This window comes from Helianthus annuus, chromosome 17 (assembly GCF_002127325.2).
Source record: "Helianthus annuus cultivar XRQ/B chromosome 17, HanXRQr2.0-SUNRISE, whole genome shotgun sequence".
Taxonomy (NCBI): Eukaryota; Viridiplantae; Streptophyta; class Magnoliopsida; order Asterales; family Asteraceae; genus Helianthus; species Helianthus annuus.
The window spans coordinates 50,862,089-50,878,528 of record NC_035449.2 but is presented as its reverse complement, the minus strand read 5'-3'; the positions used below and the strand labels follow the sequence as shown (position 1 = coordinate 50,878,528).

At 31.1% G+C, this 16,440-nt stretch overlaps 1 protein-coding gene and 1 long non-coding RNA gene across 2 annotated transcripts; one reads left to right on the top strand and one right to left on the bottom strand.

The window, feature by feature from the left end:
• Positions 1 to 367: 367 nt before the first annotated feature.
• On the top strand, positions 368 to 3,051 carry LOC110924285. The gene is made up of 4 exons (XR_002584285.2): positions 368 to 914; positions 2,115 to 2,230; positions 2,355 to 2,564; positions 2,799 to 3,051. It is a non-coding gene; the product is annotated as an uncharacterized LOC110924285 (long non-coding RNA).
• Positions 3,052 to 3,625: 574 nt separating this feature from the next.
• LOC110924208 lies at positions 3,626 to 13,069 on the bottom strand. Its single transcript, XM_022168243.2, has 21 exons — positions 12,914 to 13,069; positions 12,552 to 12,819; positions 12,343 to 12,442; positions 12,109 to 12,236; positions 11,921 to 12,005; positions 11,719 to 11,812; positions 11,389 to 11,597; positions 11,154 to 11,274; positions 10,878 to 11,069; positions 10,717 to 10,752; positions 10,506 to 10,644; positions 9,354 to 9,446; positions 9,060 to 9,263; positions 8,806 to 8,946; positions 8,441 to 8,668; positions 8,107 to 8,355; positions 7,589 to 8,027; positions 7,369 to 7,480; positions 6,540 to 7,308; positions 6,277 to 6,434; positions 3,626 to 3,667 (listed from the first exon to the last, which is right to left on the bottom strand). The coding sequence occupies exons 1-21, from the start codon at positions 13,067 to 13,069 to the stop codon at positions 3,626 to 3,628; spliced, it is 3,963 nt and encodes a 1,320-aa protein (XP_022023935.2).
• Positions 13,070 to 16,440: the final 3,371 nt, after the last annotated feature.

Sequence of the window (16,440 nt, the reverse complement as noted above, 5' to 3'; positions counted from 1 at the left end):
AAACAATAGTAAATCATACATATCTTAATGGACAATATTTGGCCTTAATGGATCACAAATAACTACAATGTATATAAAATAGCATACCTAAATGTATATAAAATATACTTAAATGTATAGATGACAAAAATAGTATATGACAATTTTGACGATTACAATATAACAAATTGATAATCTAGATGTTTCATAATAGTTAAACCAAAATATTACAAAAAGAAAAGGTATGCCATTCGGTGACGATTCAATTACCTTAATAAAAGAAAAAGAAAAAAAATGGATATATCATACATGTATAGTGTGTTATATCATGTATGGTTTAGTAAATTAGACTTTTCAAATGTGTTTAAATATCATTTTGCCAAATATTTCAAAAATTCCCTCTACTCCAAAATTTTGCCTCTTCAAACTCCATCTATCTCTTTTCCCCAATCCAAAACCCTAAATTCACCCTGAGGCAACCTCACATATGCACGCCACATTCTCAACTCACTCAAAACCCCAATGAACTCCTATTTCCACAACACCATGATCCGTGCTTACTTCGACTCACCCGACCCATTTCACTCCATCTCCGTCTTCCTCCATTGGCATAACTCTCAAGACCCGTTTTCCTCTTCACGCGACCAGTTCACTTATCCATTTGTTCTCAAAGCATTCTCCAAATTGAAACAGAAAAGTTTTGGTAAACATCTCCACGAGATGGTTTACAAGTCCAGGTTTGAGTTCGACGAACCAGATCCAGAGAGTTTCATCCAGGCGACGAACCAGATATGGAGAAGAAACAACAGAGTTTCATCGAGATCCGACGAAGCTGGTTCGACGAACAAGATCTGGAGAAGTTGAAGCTGGTTCCGGTGATTTTGACGAGCCGGAGAAGTTGAAGGATCGAGTTTGAAGAGGTTAAAAGGAAAATGGTGAGTTACTGAGTTCCATTTTCATAATTTGTGTTTTTAGTCGATTTGTTTTGATTTTAAGGAGTTTAATGTTATTTTTGTCCATGCGGTTTTAGTCCAAGACCAAATTTCAAATTTGTACCATTTCTGTAACATTCTTGAAACATGCCAATTCCGTCCAAAAAAACTAAGGTTGAACCGAATAATTGGACAAACCACATATACGAAAATGGCAGCTAACTTATGTGTTTTTTGACGAAACTGGCATGTTTCAAGAATGCCCGTGACGAAAATGGTACAAATTTGAAATATGACCCGAACTGGCATAATTGGACAAACACAGGGATGAAAATGGCAGATAACTCGATTTTAAGTTTTGGAACATGCTAATATGGTAATTTTAGTTTAAGGATGTTTTGGTTGTAAGTTTTGGAACAGGCTAACAATAACAGATGGGGTAAAATATTTTAATTACTGAATGGGGTTGTTCCAAAACTTATAGTTATGAATTCAGATAAAAAAGTATATTTTTTCTAGCGACCAAAGGCAAAATTATATTGCTATTAGACTATGGGGTATGGGGCGGGGGTTGGGGCGTGGGTTGGAGAGAAACGCCCAAGTCACTACCCCGGGTGGGTTTGGGTTTGGGCGTGGCCCCTTGGGCGTGAGTTTAAGGCCGGGCGTGGGGCATGCTAGCGATCCTATGTGGCCGGCTCTTATTGGCTTGTTAGCTAGGGCATAGCTGGCCATGTTTAATTTTTTTTATTTTAATAAAGCTGGCCAAGCCACGCCGGGCTAGCCACGCCCCGCCATACCCCACGAACACGTCACTCACCAGCGGGGGGTTTGAACTCCACGTGTCAACTCATGCCCCAAACCCCCGCCCCACCATACCCCATGGTCTTATATGACATTTCTCCTAAAATATAAATGGATGATAAGTGTCGTTCTTGATGCATTAACTGCACAAATAAAAGAAGTTTTTCAGTTTTTTTTTTTTTTTTTACTAATAGGATACGGACAGTAACTAGTAACTGTAACTTTTTTAACCATTAGTTACTTTAATGGTGTACACATTGTGTCTGTTGAAGGATTATGCGGGCTTTGCTAGTATTATTTTCATTTTGTCTGTTCTTGCCAATGGTAAATAACACTTGTTCATACACATAGTCTTTTTAATGCTTTCTGCTGTATAAAGTTCTGGTGATTTTTACGAACTAGATCCGACGAAGCTGGCTTTAAAAGCCCGACGCCTAACATGGTTGAGGGAGTGGGAGCAGAAGAGTTCATCTTCGGCAAACCAGATCTGACGAAGCTGGTTCTAAAAGCCCTATGGGGTAAGACATTTCACAATAATAATAAATATACGTTATTCTTTATATCTTTTTATTGAAACAAGGTAACTCTCATAATGTACTGAAACATCCTTGATCTCAAAACATTGTGCATGTACCCAAACAGCTGAACTGCATAGCCAATGCTTCGGTCAGGGAGTCAATGAATAAGAATTTGGAGCTATCACTGGTGGGGCACTCTTTAGGGATGCTTTGTTGGTGGAAGAGAAGTCTTCATCAATGGCTATTGCAATAACCAATAGCTGAACTGTAAAAAGTACTTGTGATCTTTTTCAGCTGGACCATGCAGAAGAAAACAATCTAACTGGCCAACTGGGTATGCTAGGTTTTATGATTAATTAGCTTGTAGGATACATTTTTTTACCATATTATATAAGTTATCTACTGTTCTTCGCTTTTCTCTTTTGGCGGTTTGAAAGTATCTGCTTAAGCTGGGTTAATTGGTCTGTGTGCTCTTCTACCAATCAATTACCTGGGAAGTCAGATGGGCTTTGTTGCTGTTCTTAAGTTAATATATTATTGGTTCAATAACTTTTTTCTTTGTGTGCAGATTGCTAATCAATGTGAGGTTGCTAGCAGCATATTTTCAAGCATCTTCAATCACTTGGTATTGGTGGTTGATGTAGGTTGAGACAAAAGTCTATTGCAGTATTGGTGTTGCTGTTGCAGTTGGTGCATCATTTGTAGATAGCAATTGATTAGAAGTTTATGTATTTAGTATTTAAAGTGAAAAAATTGCAGTTGGTGCATCATTTGTAGATAGCAATTGTTAATATTATTAATTTGGTTTTTAGGTTTGTTCATGTTTATTATTGTTAAATTATACAAAAAAACTTTAAATAAAATTGCTAATTACACTAAAATGGCCACATAGAACCACAAAAAATATGTGTGACGAAGGTTAGACAATAGTCACACTTACAGTAAGTTTATGTGACGTTTTATACCATTTTGCCACACTTGATAAACCATTTCCTTGATTGCAATAACCTTTTTGCCATAGTTTTTTTTTTTTTAAATTGTTTTGGCCAAAACAATTTTTTAGTGACTATATAATAGAAATGGTCACACTTACATAAATTTATGTGACCTTTGATACCATTTAGCCACACATGATAGATCATTTGCTTGATTACAACAACCTTTTTGCCATAGTTTTTTAAATTTATGTGGCTAAAACAAAGTATATAGTGACTATATAATAGAAACGGTCACACTTACAATAAATTCATGTGGCTATATAATAAAAACCATACAACTAATTCATGTGGCCATTAATACCATTTAGCCACACTTAATGGACAATTTGACTAATTACAACAACCTTTTTGCCATAGTTTTTTAAAATTGATGTGACTAAAGCAAACATTTTAGTGACTACATAATAGAAACGACCACACTTACAGTGACTTCATGTGGCTACATAATACAAACACCCACACTTGCAATAAATTGATGTGACCATTGATATCATTTAGCCACATTAATTGACCATTTGTTTGATTACAGTAACCTTTTTAGCCACAGTTTTTTAAAATTGGTGTGGCTAAAACAAACTTATTAGTGACCGTATAATAGAAATGGCCACACTTATTGTAAATTCATGTGGTCGTTGCTACCCTTTTAGCCACACTTATCGACCATTTGTTTGATTACAATAACCTTTTAGCCACAATTTTTTAAAACTGATGTGGCTAAAACAAACTTATTAGTGACTTTATAATAGAAATGGTCACACTCGTAGTAAATTCATGTGGCCGGTGCTACCCTTTTAGCCACACTTATCGAATAAAATGATGGATTCCAACAAGACCTTTTAGCCACAGTTTAAATTGCTACGGCCACACATAAGTGAATGTGGCTGTATGATACCTACGATGACTGGGCCTTTGGTCACATTTGAGTTGAAAAAATAAAGTGTGGCGAAAGGCGTATGGTCACACTTTTTTTGTGTGGCCGTAAGCCGTTTTTGACGTAGTGACTATTTTGCCCTTTTTGTTATAAAACGTGATTTTTGGAAAAATGAAAGAGTAGAAACCTTTATTACTGATTTATAAACTTGCACCGAAAATTTGATATCAGTTGGAGGTCCAGATTTCGAGTTATGTCCGATATCGTAAAACTATAGCTTTATGTTACATAAACGGCGCATTTAGCGTATAACCTATTTAAGGCCACTTTTTGATATAAAACTTTTTACCCACTGATGTTATATAATATTTTTGGATTTTTGAAGATTTTTATCTAATTTTTGGCTGATCGTATCATAGGTCTCTAAGCTTGATTCGGTTAATACCGGTTTTGACCTTTTAAGCCATAAAATGAGTTTTATGCATTCTTTTGACCCCAAACCTTTTTCTACTGATTTTATTTGTTAAATAAATTATTTTGAACATTCTGGAAATATAAAAATCTCAGCTTTCTTTTGGAAACCCGGAAACGGCTCTAAATCGCCTTTCTAAGCGTTTTTAACGCATAGTATGCGTTATACCCATATTAAACATATAAGGATTATACCTACTGATGTATTTAGCATATTTTTATAAAATAACAGTAAGTATAAATTTTTGAACTCAGGTTTCCAGTTTTGACATTTTTAGCCCTTGTGAAATTACCAAAATACCCCTAAGGTGCATAGTTTGATTTTAAATGATAAGTTTTGTATATGGGTCATACCCTACTGTTATAATATGTCAAATTAAGTATATTTACTGTATAAATCAGACCTGTAACTCAGATTTCCAATTTAACTCTTTTATAACCTTTTAAATGACCAAAATGCCCTTATAAGGCATAAATTGAGTTTAAATTCATTCGGGGCATAATGGAACATAACTTGCTGATATTATATCATATTTAAAGCATATTATCTCAGGGAACTTGCATATGACTCTTTTGGCTACCCGTAACGCTCTTTTAGCGCTCGGTTCGGTTTATGTAACTAGTTTGCATAAATTGACCGAAACGGGTCAAACGTTATCATTTTTGTCTCAAAATCCAGAATGTATTTAGTATACCCATATTATACAAGTATTCAAACTTGTCGGGTCTAAATCACATTCTATCCGGTCTTCGCTTAATCGTGCGCTTGAACCGTATCGTCCTTAAAACTAACCGGTCAAGCTTAGGCTTAAATAAAAGACCCGTTAGGAATCTAATAGGTTATTATAAACCTTTGTTCCAGAATAGGAGGCCCAGTAAAAGCTACCCTCACTTGCCAATTGTGATTCATACTTACTCAGGTAAATACTTTTAACTTATTTTCCCTATACGGGCTTGGGGTACGGTATATAGAATACCGCTTGATCGAGCGTACAAATCTTGCACCCTTGGGTGTTCAAGCGAATAATTTGATCGGCTCGTTTAAACAGTCTTGTTTTACTTTAAGCCTTTGGGGGGTTAATGACCATGTCCCGGATATCCTTGGCATTATCTTACGAGATGGCCACGACCAGAGCTCGGGGTGTAGGCGTACACCCGTCAGTGTATAACTCTATATTGTGGTGTGTCTATTAATCTTTAACCCGGTCTGTGAATCGGGCTACTGAACGCACGAGTAACATGTAATTTGTTCACAAGATTATATTGCATAATTATCCCAAGTTATAAAAATATTTTTATGCTATGTGCATTTAAATCAATTTTCAATCATTTTCAAAATGATCAGTTAATTTGTATTTACCAGTGTAAACTGACGTATTTTCCCAAAAGGTTAAGTGCAGGTACTACACGTACTAGGCTGGCTGTTTCCTAGAGCGTCCACAATAGTCTCGCAAGCTCGGACGACAATAAAACTGTTGAACAATTATCTTATTTTATTTTGATCCGCCTGTGGATCCGTTTCAACTACTCGTGATATTTAATATTACATTTTATTTAAAGTTGAAATGAATCTATTTCTGCTTCCGCTGTGCATTATTATTTTGTGTTGTTTGTCTATGATGATGCCAACTACGTCACTATACTCCCCACCGGGCCCACCGGTGACACGTGGAAATTCGGGGTGTGACAATCATAAAGTCACTCACAAGAGAATACAATTCAGGATCCTCGTTCTTATCAGGAATTTCAGCTGATATAAAGGGATCGATGTGTTCAACCGTAGGAAGCTTATGATCAGCTTTCATAAATAAGCAAATATGCGCATGTGGCAAACCACGCTTCTGAAACTCAACTGTATAAACAACTACAAAACAAAAAATATATTAACGATAAGTAAAAAAAATTAAATATAATGTATGGAAAGACCAAAAAATTGTATAAATTGAAAGTAGCTGATGTATTGACATACCTGCATTAATATCGCCAAAATTTTTTTTTTGCTTCATATCTTTTATCAATTCATCAAGTTTCATCATAAACAATCGACAAAGTATGTCAGGTCTGTCTTCTGGCTTAATTGAAGAGTCACCAATAAATCTTACAATCTCAGGCCATTTCGGATTACATGTGATTGTGATAAAGAAATCAGGATACCCATACTTCCGACATAACGCCATAGCATCTAAGTAATTTTGCATCATGTATCGAGAACCACCCGTAAAAGATGAAGGTAATATAACAGGTTGTCCTGTATGACTCAAATCACTCTGACCAACGTCTTGAACATTTTTAAGACTGTTAAGCGAATCAGATCTCAGTTTGATTTGCTGAAAACGTATGTAGTTTAGCCTCTCACTTTCAATCATTGTGTAGGCATCGACTAAAAACTGCTGAAACAACCTTCTTGCATTAAGAATTAGGGAAAACTTGTTATGCCTATCCTGAATTCTATAAGCAAACAACTCCCTCATAGTACAAGTTGGTCTTGTCTTCTTTGTATTAGGACCAAAATCCCTATGAGAAATGTTAATCCTATATCCATCGTCTCCATACAGAAAAAGAATTGGATACTGTAGAGCAAGATAAGAAGGATGTAACTCGCTAATACGCTTAAGATCTCCGGAACGCATTTCGACAATAATATCACGGCTTTCAATCTTGAGATCAGGTTCATCAACTATCAAAGCAGCAACTTCAGAACACGTAGATAAATTGTAAGTCCTACCGTCTCGATCTCTCTGTGAGATTATACGAAGTTTAAGAGTAACATTAGGATTCTCATGGAGATGGTCTCATACCATCCTGTAAGTTTTAACCAACATATTTGTAGAATCTAACATGTTCGTAATAAACTTTATAAACTTAACATCAAGTTCCTTTGCCCTTATCGATGCTTTGCTTGAAGAATCACTGTAAGAAAATAAACAGTTTTAAATTATAGTTTCAAACGTTGAAATGGAAAAAATATAAATCTAATTTGTAAGTTAACATTAAGATACTGATAAGTAAAAAAAATACCTGAATAACAACTCCCTATTAGCAAGCTCATTCTCAGTATCATAGATATAAAGCTGTGAAAATTTTGGCTGGGCTCCATGCTTAGGAAGAAGACTACCCATACTATGTGCATTCTGACCACTGATTCTATAAACAAATGGAGCATTACCTTTGTTTATTTCAGTATCTACTTTTCCTCCCACCATTGAAGTAAAGGAAAACATAGAATTGTAACGTCTTACGTTCTTTAAGAAAAACTTGCTTTCCTGATCTAAACAGCGAAAAAGCATCTGATAAGATGGATCAGAATCTTTATATTCAGGCAAATCAACTTTACCATATCCACAACGTAAGCTATATGTTTGCTTTTGAAGTGTAATGCGACCCTTTCCACCTTCGGTTGGCCATAACTTTGCAAAGCATAAACCACACGTAAGAGATTGACCATGGTCAACGTAATCTGAAGATTTAACATAAATTGAATAATACAGTAGGAAAAATAAAATATGAAACAACAATGAATAACATTAATCAGTTACCTTTAGATACGCCTTTGGTGGCGTCTAACACAACCTCGTTAAGATGATTTTCATCATCAGAATCAAGAACAACCATTGGTATGGGTTCTATTTCAATTGGTTTATGAATAAGTCTACGCTTTCCAGAAGACATCTTTTTTATCGAGCTAAATTCAGAGGTCAAAGATGTTGTGTTACGTTTATTGGTTATTCTGGGATTAAGAGAATAGCAATCATTCAATGGTAAAGTTGATGAGCTTGCAATATTATCTGAAAAACCAAAATTTTTTTTTTTCGTAAACTATTTGAATTAAACAATTAAAAATGTATGTAAAAATATAAATATAAAATTTACCCGATGATATACGATTCAAATAAGACATAGCATTAGAAAACTGCGGTTCAATTTGAACTTGAGAACGTATGTTTGTAATACACGAAGTTGGTGTTATGTTTTCTTTGTTTGACCTCGTCATTCGTCGTGTTGAGGTAGAAGAATCATGCAAAACATTTATGTTTCTATTCTGATTTGAAAACGCTCCAGATGAATATGCTACATTACTCAAATAATTAGAATTATTTGCTGAATTAAAAAAAATAAATAAATAAGATAATTCAAATAAGTATTTTACAAATAATTTGTTCAAATATTATATGTACTAAAACAAACAAAATGTGAAACTTCAGCAAGTAGTAATTATTTGATTTTGTTTTACAAACCTGGTATTGTGTTTTCTATGTTTGCAAATGGTGTACGGTTGGGTGTTGTAAACTGATCCTGTAGTACATTTCCTTTCTTCTTCAAAGTAGATTGTGTAATAATGGAAGATCTTACATTAAAGGACGAATTTAAATGATTACCTAATAAGATATAAACAATAATTATATAATATGTAATATAATCGAACTGAAGTTGACGAACTAAATTAGTAATGTGAAATATGTAACATTATGTAACATAAATCTAAACTTACTTGTCCCAATAACAGTTGAAGATTCGGTAGGAAAGGCTGTGATTGAAATATTGGGAGTTAAATTCTCTTTGTTATTTAAAAGGATTCGTGTTGATGATGACGATGTTGAAGCACCACCTCTAGAAATGAATTTTTTAGTAATCTTTGATCTCTTACTATCAAGGGATAGTTTTCTTAACTTGCGCCTGTGTTTAGCCTCTACAGCTATAATATAAAAAAAATAAGGAATAAAATATGACATATGTAACATTAAACATTAAAAATAATACAATATATAAATGATAGAAAGTTTACCTCTGACAACATAATCCGGAAAAGCAACTGCATTTGATTTCTTATTATCAATATATAGCTTTCTTAACGAACGCTTACATTTAGCTTGCTCAGCTAAAATGAAAAAAAAAATACAACAAAATTAAATAAAAAGAAACAAATGAATAATTTAGAACATAGAAACTTTTGAAAAAAAGAAATTGAAGACTATTAAAAATGTTTAACATAAAAGAAATAAAAAACACTTACATTTATTTTCAAGGTCAATATGTGGACGTTCAGAAGAATACGACTTAAATTGTTCAAACCTATTATGCATTTTTTAAACAACAGAAAGAACTATAAAAAAACACTAATACCTTTAGAATGAAAACCAAAGGCAATAATTAAAAGAATTATAACAAACTACATAAAAAACTTACTGGAAATGTAAAGAATAATGAAAAAAGTTATTCTACCGGAGAAGGAAGCTAAGAATGCAAATTCAGAAAACCATGATGATGTTTCAAAAGTATGTGAAGTATCTGAATTTATAGACCTAAGGTAAAAGTTATTTATGGAATTCATAATATACATTACCAAAATAAATTTTAACCAAATTAATGATCATAAATATAAAAGAAATCTATAATTATTACTTTCGAAATTTGAAGAAACTGTGTCATTTTGTAAAAATAGAATTGCTAAACTTACGAAATTTTTTAAAAATAAGTTTATAAATGTAACTGAATAATATAAATTGACATGATTAGCATATTTCTTAAAATAAATTTTGAATTGTAACTGAATTGTCAATACTAATATTAATAGTAAATTGTAAATCTATATCTATATATAGATGAAAACTAATACCGTAAAATTTTTACATTTTTCCAGTATTTATATTATGGCATTATTACACTACAAATATAAAATCAGTAATCAACGTAGTATCATACAATAATCATACAATAAACAATATAACCAAACATAACTCTCAACCAAAAATATTATAGGATAGCTAAAAAAGTGACAATATATAGGCAAAACTTAAAATGTCTTGAAACATCAAAAAGTCTTACGAACAAACCAACATTCCGATATTGAAATACCAAATAAATAGTTCTTATTATTAAAATCAACATTTCCCATATCTCCTTTAAGATTTCTTCTCAACACACATGCGAGACTTACTTGCTGAGGACGCCAATCCAACTTCATTCAAATAAACATCATCAAGGTTACGCTTCATATCAGAAGATGATTGTTTCAAGTCAACCGCATAATCCTTTGAAACAGGTGTGGTGTTATCCCCAGTGTAAGAATCAGCATCCTCACAAAAATAAACAAATTATAAGTAAGACAACTATTAAAGTTACAGATAACTTAATTTTTTAAGTTATACCTTCAAACCTTCAGCACCAGAAGTTTGCAACTCAGACTGACTCATACCAAAAGTTTCAGAAACATCAATATGTGAAAACATGAAAAGCAAACAACAAATAGTTCAACTTAGATTAAACGGTTTTGAAAGTGGAACTATATATTAATAAAACAATCACTTACTTGGTCTATTTTAAATTTTTTGTTGAGCTTATCCAAGATGTCATCATCAGTTGTAACAACTAATATTCCATAATTCTCAACACCATTAGCAATATTAAAGTCAGTTACTTTAATCACGAAAGCACACTTTAGATTAACCAACTCTTCAAATTCAACGGGATATTCTCTTGGGAAATCATTTGTCTTCAATAACTATATTAAAAAAATATAATGTGTCATTACAATAAATATAAAAAACTTTAATTTTAATAAATATAAAGTATAACTAAATATAACCTCGTCCTGAATTTGAATAAGTTCCTTTGTAGTTTTCCCAACAAACTTCAACGCCTCATGGTCAAATAATGTAAGCGTCACAGTTCCGGTTGAATCTTGAACGCGAACCGGTATTTTAAACCTTAAAAACGATTTTTAAATAATAAACAAATAAATGTGAATAGATCATATAGACGACCTACGTCGTTGTTGTTGTATGAAAAATAACTTAAAGTATTACTAACAAACGGGTTACCTGGACAGCGGGAAAACTTCTTTTCCATTACAATCCTTGTTAGAACATTGATACAACTTCGCATCTCTAACATCACTTGTTCCATCATCCTTATCATAGGTTTCAAACTTTTTCTCAACTTTTGACTTGCAATAGTTACACCCATCATAATACCACATCTTATCTGAAACGATTGCTACAATAGTTCCAACAACAACAACTTTCTTTGGCTGTTTATTATTACAAAATCAAAAAATGCAGGTTAAAATTTTGTTAAAATACAAAATATAAAACAATAAATGTTAAGGAAAACCTCTAAGATTGATGGAAGATAAGCAATTGGTGAAAAACATCATTCTTTAAAAATTCATCTTCGACAGAACACATCATATATGACCCAGCATGGCTACTTGACTCACTTGAAGCAGAAAGTTTTGCAAGAAACCTATAAGACATTTTGAATAAATAAAATTGTATAATAAAAAATAAATAATACATAAAATTACGAAAACTTGATAAAATTTTAAAAATTTGTTAAAATAATAACACTTACTTTTGCTTGAACAATAGCATGTCATCAAAGTTGTCGTTAATGAAAAGTCTTGAACCATCAAAGTTATTGGAAAATCCCCATTTGCCTATTGTTAGGTAAAAATAATTTAAGAAATAAAAAAAATATATAAAAAAGTAACAATTCTATTTATATGCATTTTTATAAAAAATGCAGTATGAATTAAATACCTTTGTATGTTTTAACTGCACCAAAATGGACAACAACGACAACATGTGCTTCACGCTTTTCGCTAACCATGTAAGAATACATGTCCTTAGCGTAATCGTCCCAAAGAGTTAAATCGATCTGAACATCTCTACAATATAATATAAGAAAAAAAAAATAAGTTTAAAAACATTTTGTATATTTAAATGCATAAAATGGAAAATAAAAAATAAAACACAATTTATAAAATGTATTACTCAAGATCTTGAAGCTTAAGATTAAGGCGTTTCCCTTTACTACCGTCCTTTTTGTTAGTCTCCTCAATGTTATAACAAACACCAACATACCCAATGAAATCTACCAAAAAAATAGATAACATCATATATAAGAAAATAAAAAAATATATAAAATAAGAAAAAAAATATTATGCTATATAAAGATTGAAAATTAAAAAAAAAAAACATACCTACTGTGGTACCCTCTTTTATTTTCTTAGAAAGAACATCATTAAACTCAACAAAATTGAAAACGTATTGCGGACCTTCCCATATATTGCACTTTTCCACAAAGGTATGATAATAAAAAGATAGCTTCTGATTGTTAGGAACAATCTTGAAAGATCTAGTGTTCGCAGCAAGAGATGGCCGTTTAATGATAAGGCATTCATCAACATTAAGATGCCTCTCAAACTTTGAAAATAGCTTATGCAAGCAAGAAGCTTGAATCTTGCTACCCTATGTATAAATACAGAATAACATGCAAAGGGTATGTTAAAAGGCTAACAACATCAACTTAATATAAACAATAAACAAAAATTCATTAATTTACCTTTTCATCCATCAGTATCATATCTATTCGATATGTCTCCCTTTCATTATCCCTCATCTTCTTCCTCCACAAACTAACAATTTTAACCTTGATAGTGTAGTTTGTGGTAAGAGCATCGATATCGTTTAGCAATGTGATCCGATCATCGTTTTCCATGATAGCTAAGAAGAAATGGACTGTTGGAAAATTATTACTTTTTGGCTTACAAAGAAAACAAATGATCTATTTATATTAAATTAATAAAGTTATAATTTTTAGTAATATATTATCATTATTTCTAATCAAAATAAAACTCCTTTCTAAAACAATATAAGTAAGGAAACGATATAATTTATAATTAGATAATAACAATTAACATAAATTCTAATTTGTAAAATCGGAAACTGTATATATTAAGTATATTACTCCGGGTTTACATTAAGAATTTAAAAGTTATTTAAAATTATTAACGTAAAATTTTATATTTGAAACATATTTTATATAATTGACAACCTTTACTAAAATATAAAAAATATATTTTTTTAAATTTTTATGAATAATAAGTTTACATAATTATAATTTACAAATTGTAAAATAAGATTATTCAGTTGCAAAATAAGGACTAAATTTTGAATTTGCAACATACTAAGTGACAGTTGACTTTCTATAATTAAAATGAATATAAAACTTGTTATTTATGAAAAATTTTATATAAAAAACTTATAATGAAACTTCGGAAAAGTAAAATTCAAGGTTTAAAAATGATAATCAAAGTGTAATCTATCTATTGTATATGTAGTACTAAAGATTCATAATACTATGTTATAATAATAACAACTATATACTATATGTAGATTAATTTAAAAGATTAAAGAAAGAATGAGATCCAAAATTATTTTAAATCATGTTAAATGGTTAATTGATTAACATAAAATTGTTTTCCATATAATTTTTAATAAATTTGTAACATCATTAGCATCAGACAACAGTTTATAAAATTTAAGAAATTACTATTTAACACATAGATTAAACTTTCAACACATGACAAATGAGTGGTTAAAAGAAAAGAAATTATATGGAATAAATGAAATAACTTGAAATTAAAAACCATAACGAATGTGAAAAACCAAAAAAACCATATATAGAGTTAAAATGTAACATATGAAAGGCAAAAAAATTTCCATAAATGTAATATAACTAATGAGTATGCCTATCGTAAGGTTCAACTCGTTCAACACTCAACACCTGGTCATTCTCATCAAAAGAATAGTGAACCGTGTCAAGGACGTTAATTCTAGCAGCTTTCATGAACTTCCTCCAACTGGTTAACGCGTATCGCCAACCTCCTCCTGTTCTTTTTTCCCGTCTTGTACCGTTGGTAAATTGCTTAGGTGGATCGAGATGCATAAGCCTAACAGTGATATCTTTTAAACCTTCATGAAGTCTAGCCATCCGTGAAACAGGATCAGGAATCCTCTGTATAGATGTAAAAATAAAAATAATAATAAATATGAAAGTAAAATAACAATGTATATTAAGTAACAAAAAATTGCAAAACTTGTTTTTTAAAGGTTGGTAAATTGATATTAAAACTTACAAAATAACGTTCACCAGCCATACGACTAAAACGACGAACAGAACCATGTATTTGTTCTTCAACTTCATTTTCAGCATCGATAGGTGCAACTTCAGCCTGCAAATTAGATATATAAAATGTATGACATTAACATATACAAAACATATAATTAAGTAACAAAATTAAACTTACCTGATCGATATCTACATGAGAAAAATCCATTTCAACACCGTTTTTTCCAAAAATTTTTAAATGGAAAAAATTACCAAAACCTTTTGTAAATAACAAAATACAATCAACCTTCAACTGTAACATACTCACAATTACGTCAAAACCAACGGTAAATCCAACTTTACCGTCAGACGTTTCAATGGCAACTTTAAAAATTTTGTTATCCAACATTACAGTAGATATTACATCATTTGAGGAATATTCATAAACTTTTGGCAGGATGCATTCAGGAATGACCTGTGGGAATAATAAACAAAGAAAAAAAATATAGTCAGAATATAAGTAAAGTAATACATCAATACAATACGAAAAAAAAAATATATCTTACATAAAAATTCGATGATGGAGGGAGCAAATACGTCCAAAAAGAGCCACGACTAACGCCATCAACGTAAGATGTTAATTTAAAAGTAGCAGAAGATACAGGATTAAATACTACCAAACAGCCTTTCGTTAGACTCAAATGTTCTACAACATTGGACCAACCATGGAAGAGGAATAACTTTCCTTTAGCAGCGCTTAAAGAAACATTAAATAATCGGCCATCTTGAGTGTGTATCATAACATTCGTAGGACCTTTATCAACACCCCATAGTTTGCAAGCAGCATCATCTGGAATGGACTACTAAAACAAAAAAAAAGCAAAAATGAATTACAATATTATTAAATATAGAAACAACACAATAATAATAAACTGTATTTAATAAGAAGAAAACAAAAATTATGTAATAAATTATCATTTACCAAAATAACTATGTCTGCTACATTCATTAGCCTTAAGAACCAGGGTTGTCTGAAACTGATTTAAAAATTATGATGTTAATAAAGTTTAACATTTTAAGGTTAGTGTAAGAAAAAAAAAATTAAAAACACCACAGATTGTACAAATGAAATGTTACATAAAGTAACAAAAATGAACAAAAAAATACCTTGATGAACTTTCAGTCATATCAATAAGCTACAAAAACATGTTAAATAAAAAAACAACGTCAGATGAATTATTATAAAAAATATAAATAACAACAAAAAAAATGTAAACAACATGTTATAATAACATTAAAAATGTAACAAACATCAAAAAAATATCTTTTATTCCAAAATCTATAACAAATGGAGGCAACCGATGATATAAAGAAAATGATACCAAATGAAAAAATAACAAAATAACATCACATAAAACAATAAATCAGATTGAAAAAATCACATAAAAAATACAATCGGATTCGGGGTTTACTATAAACATCATATTCCGCATCAAATTAGATTCTAATGTTTTGCATAAGCATCATATTACGTAACAAAACCATATTCTTAAAACCCCTAAATAAACATATTAAATAAACATAAACATAGTTTACACAAATTAAATAAAAGGAAGAACACATGAATAATGATTAATGAATGAATTAAACAAAAAACAACTTACAGGTTTGTAGAGCGATATGTGAAATTCAGATATGGATTGAATAAAAAGTAGATGTAGATGCAGAAGGTGACGAATGTAAAACCATCTATATATGTAGATCCACTGAAGAAATAAGTTGTTATATGGAAACCGATAGTATTCTTGGAAGAAGATTGGAGGGAAGTTGAAGAGTTGACTGGAACCATAACTGCAAAGGAAATTAAACTTTTTTAAAAAATAAAACGGCAACCTAATTATAGAAACAATGTCTAATTACACAACCAAAATTAGAATTTTATATTCATAAATTAAGGTTAAAAACATTACTCTGTTTAA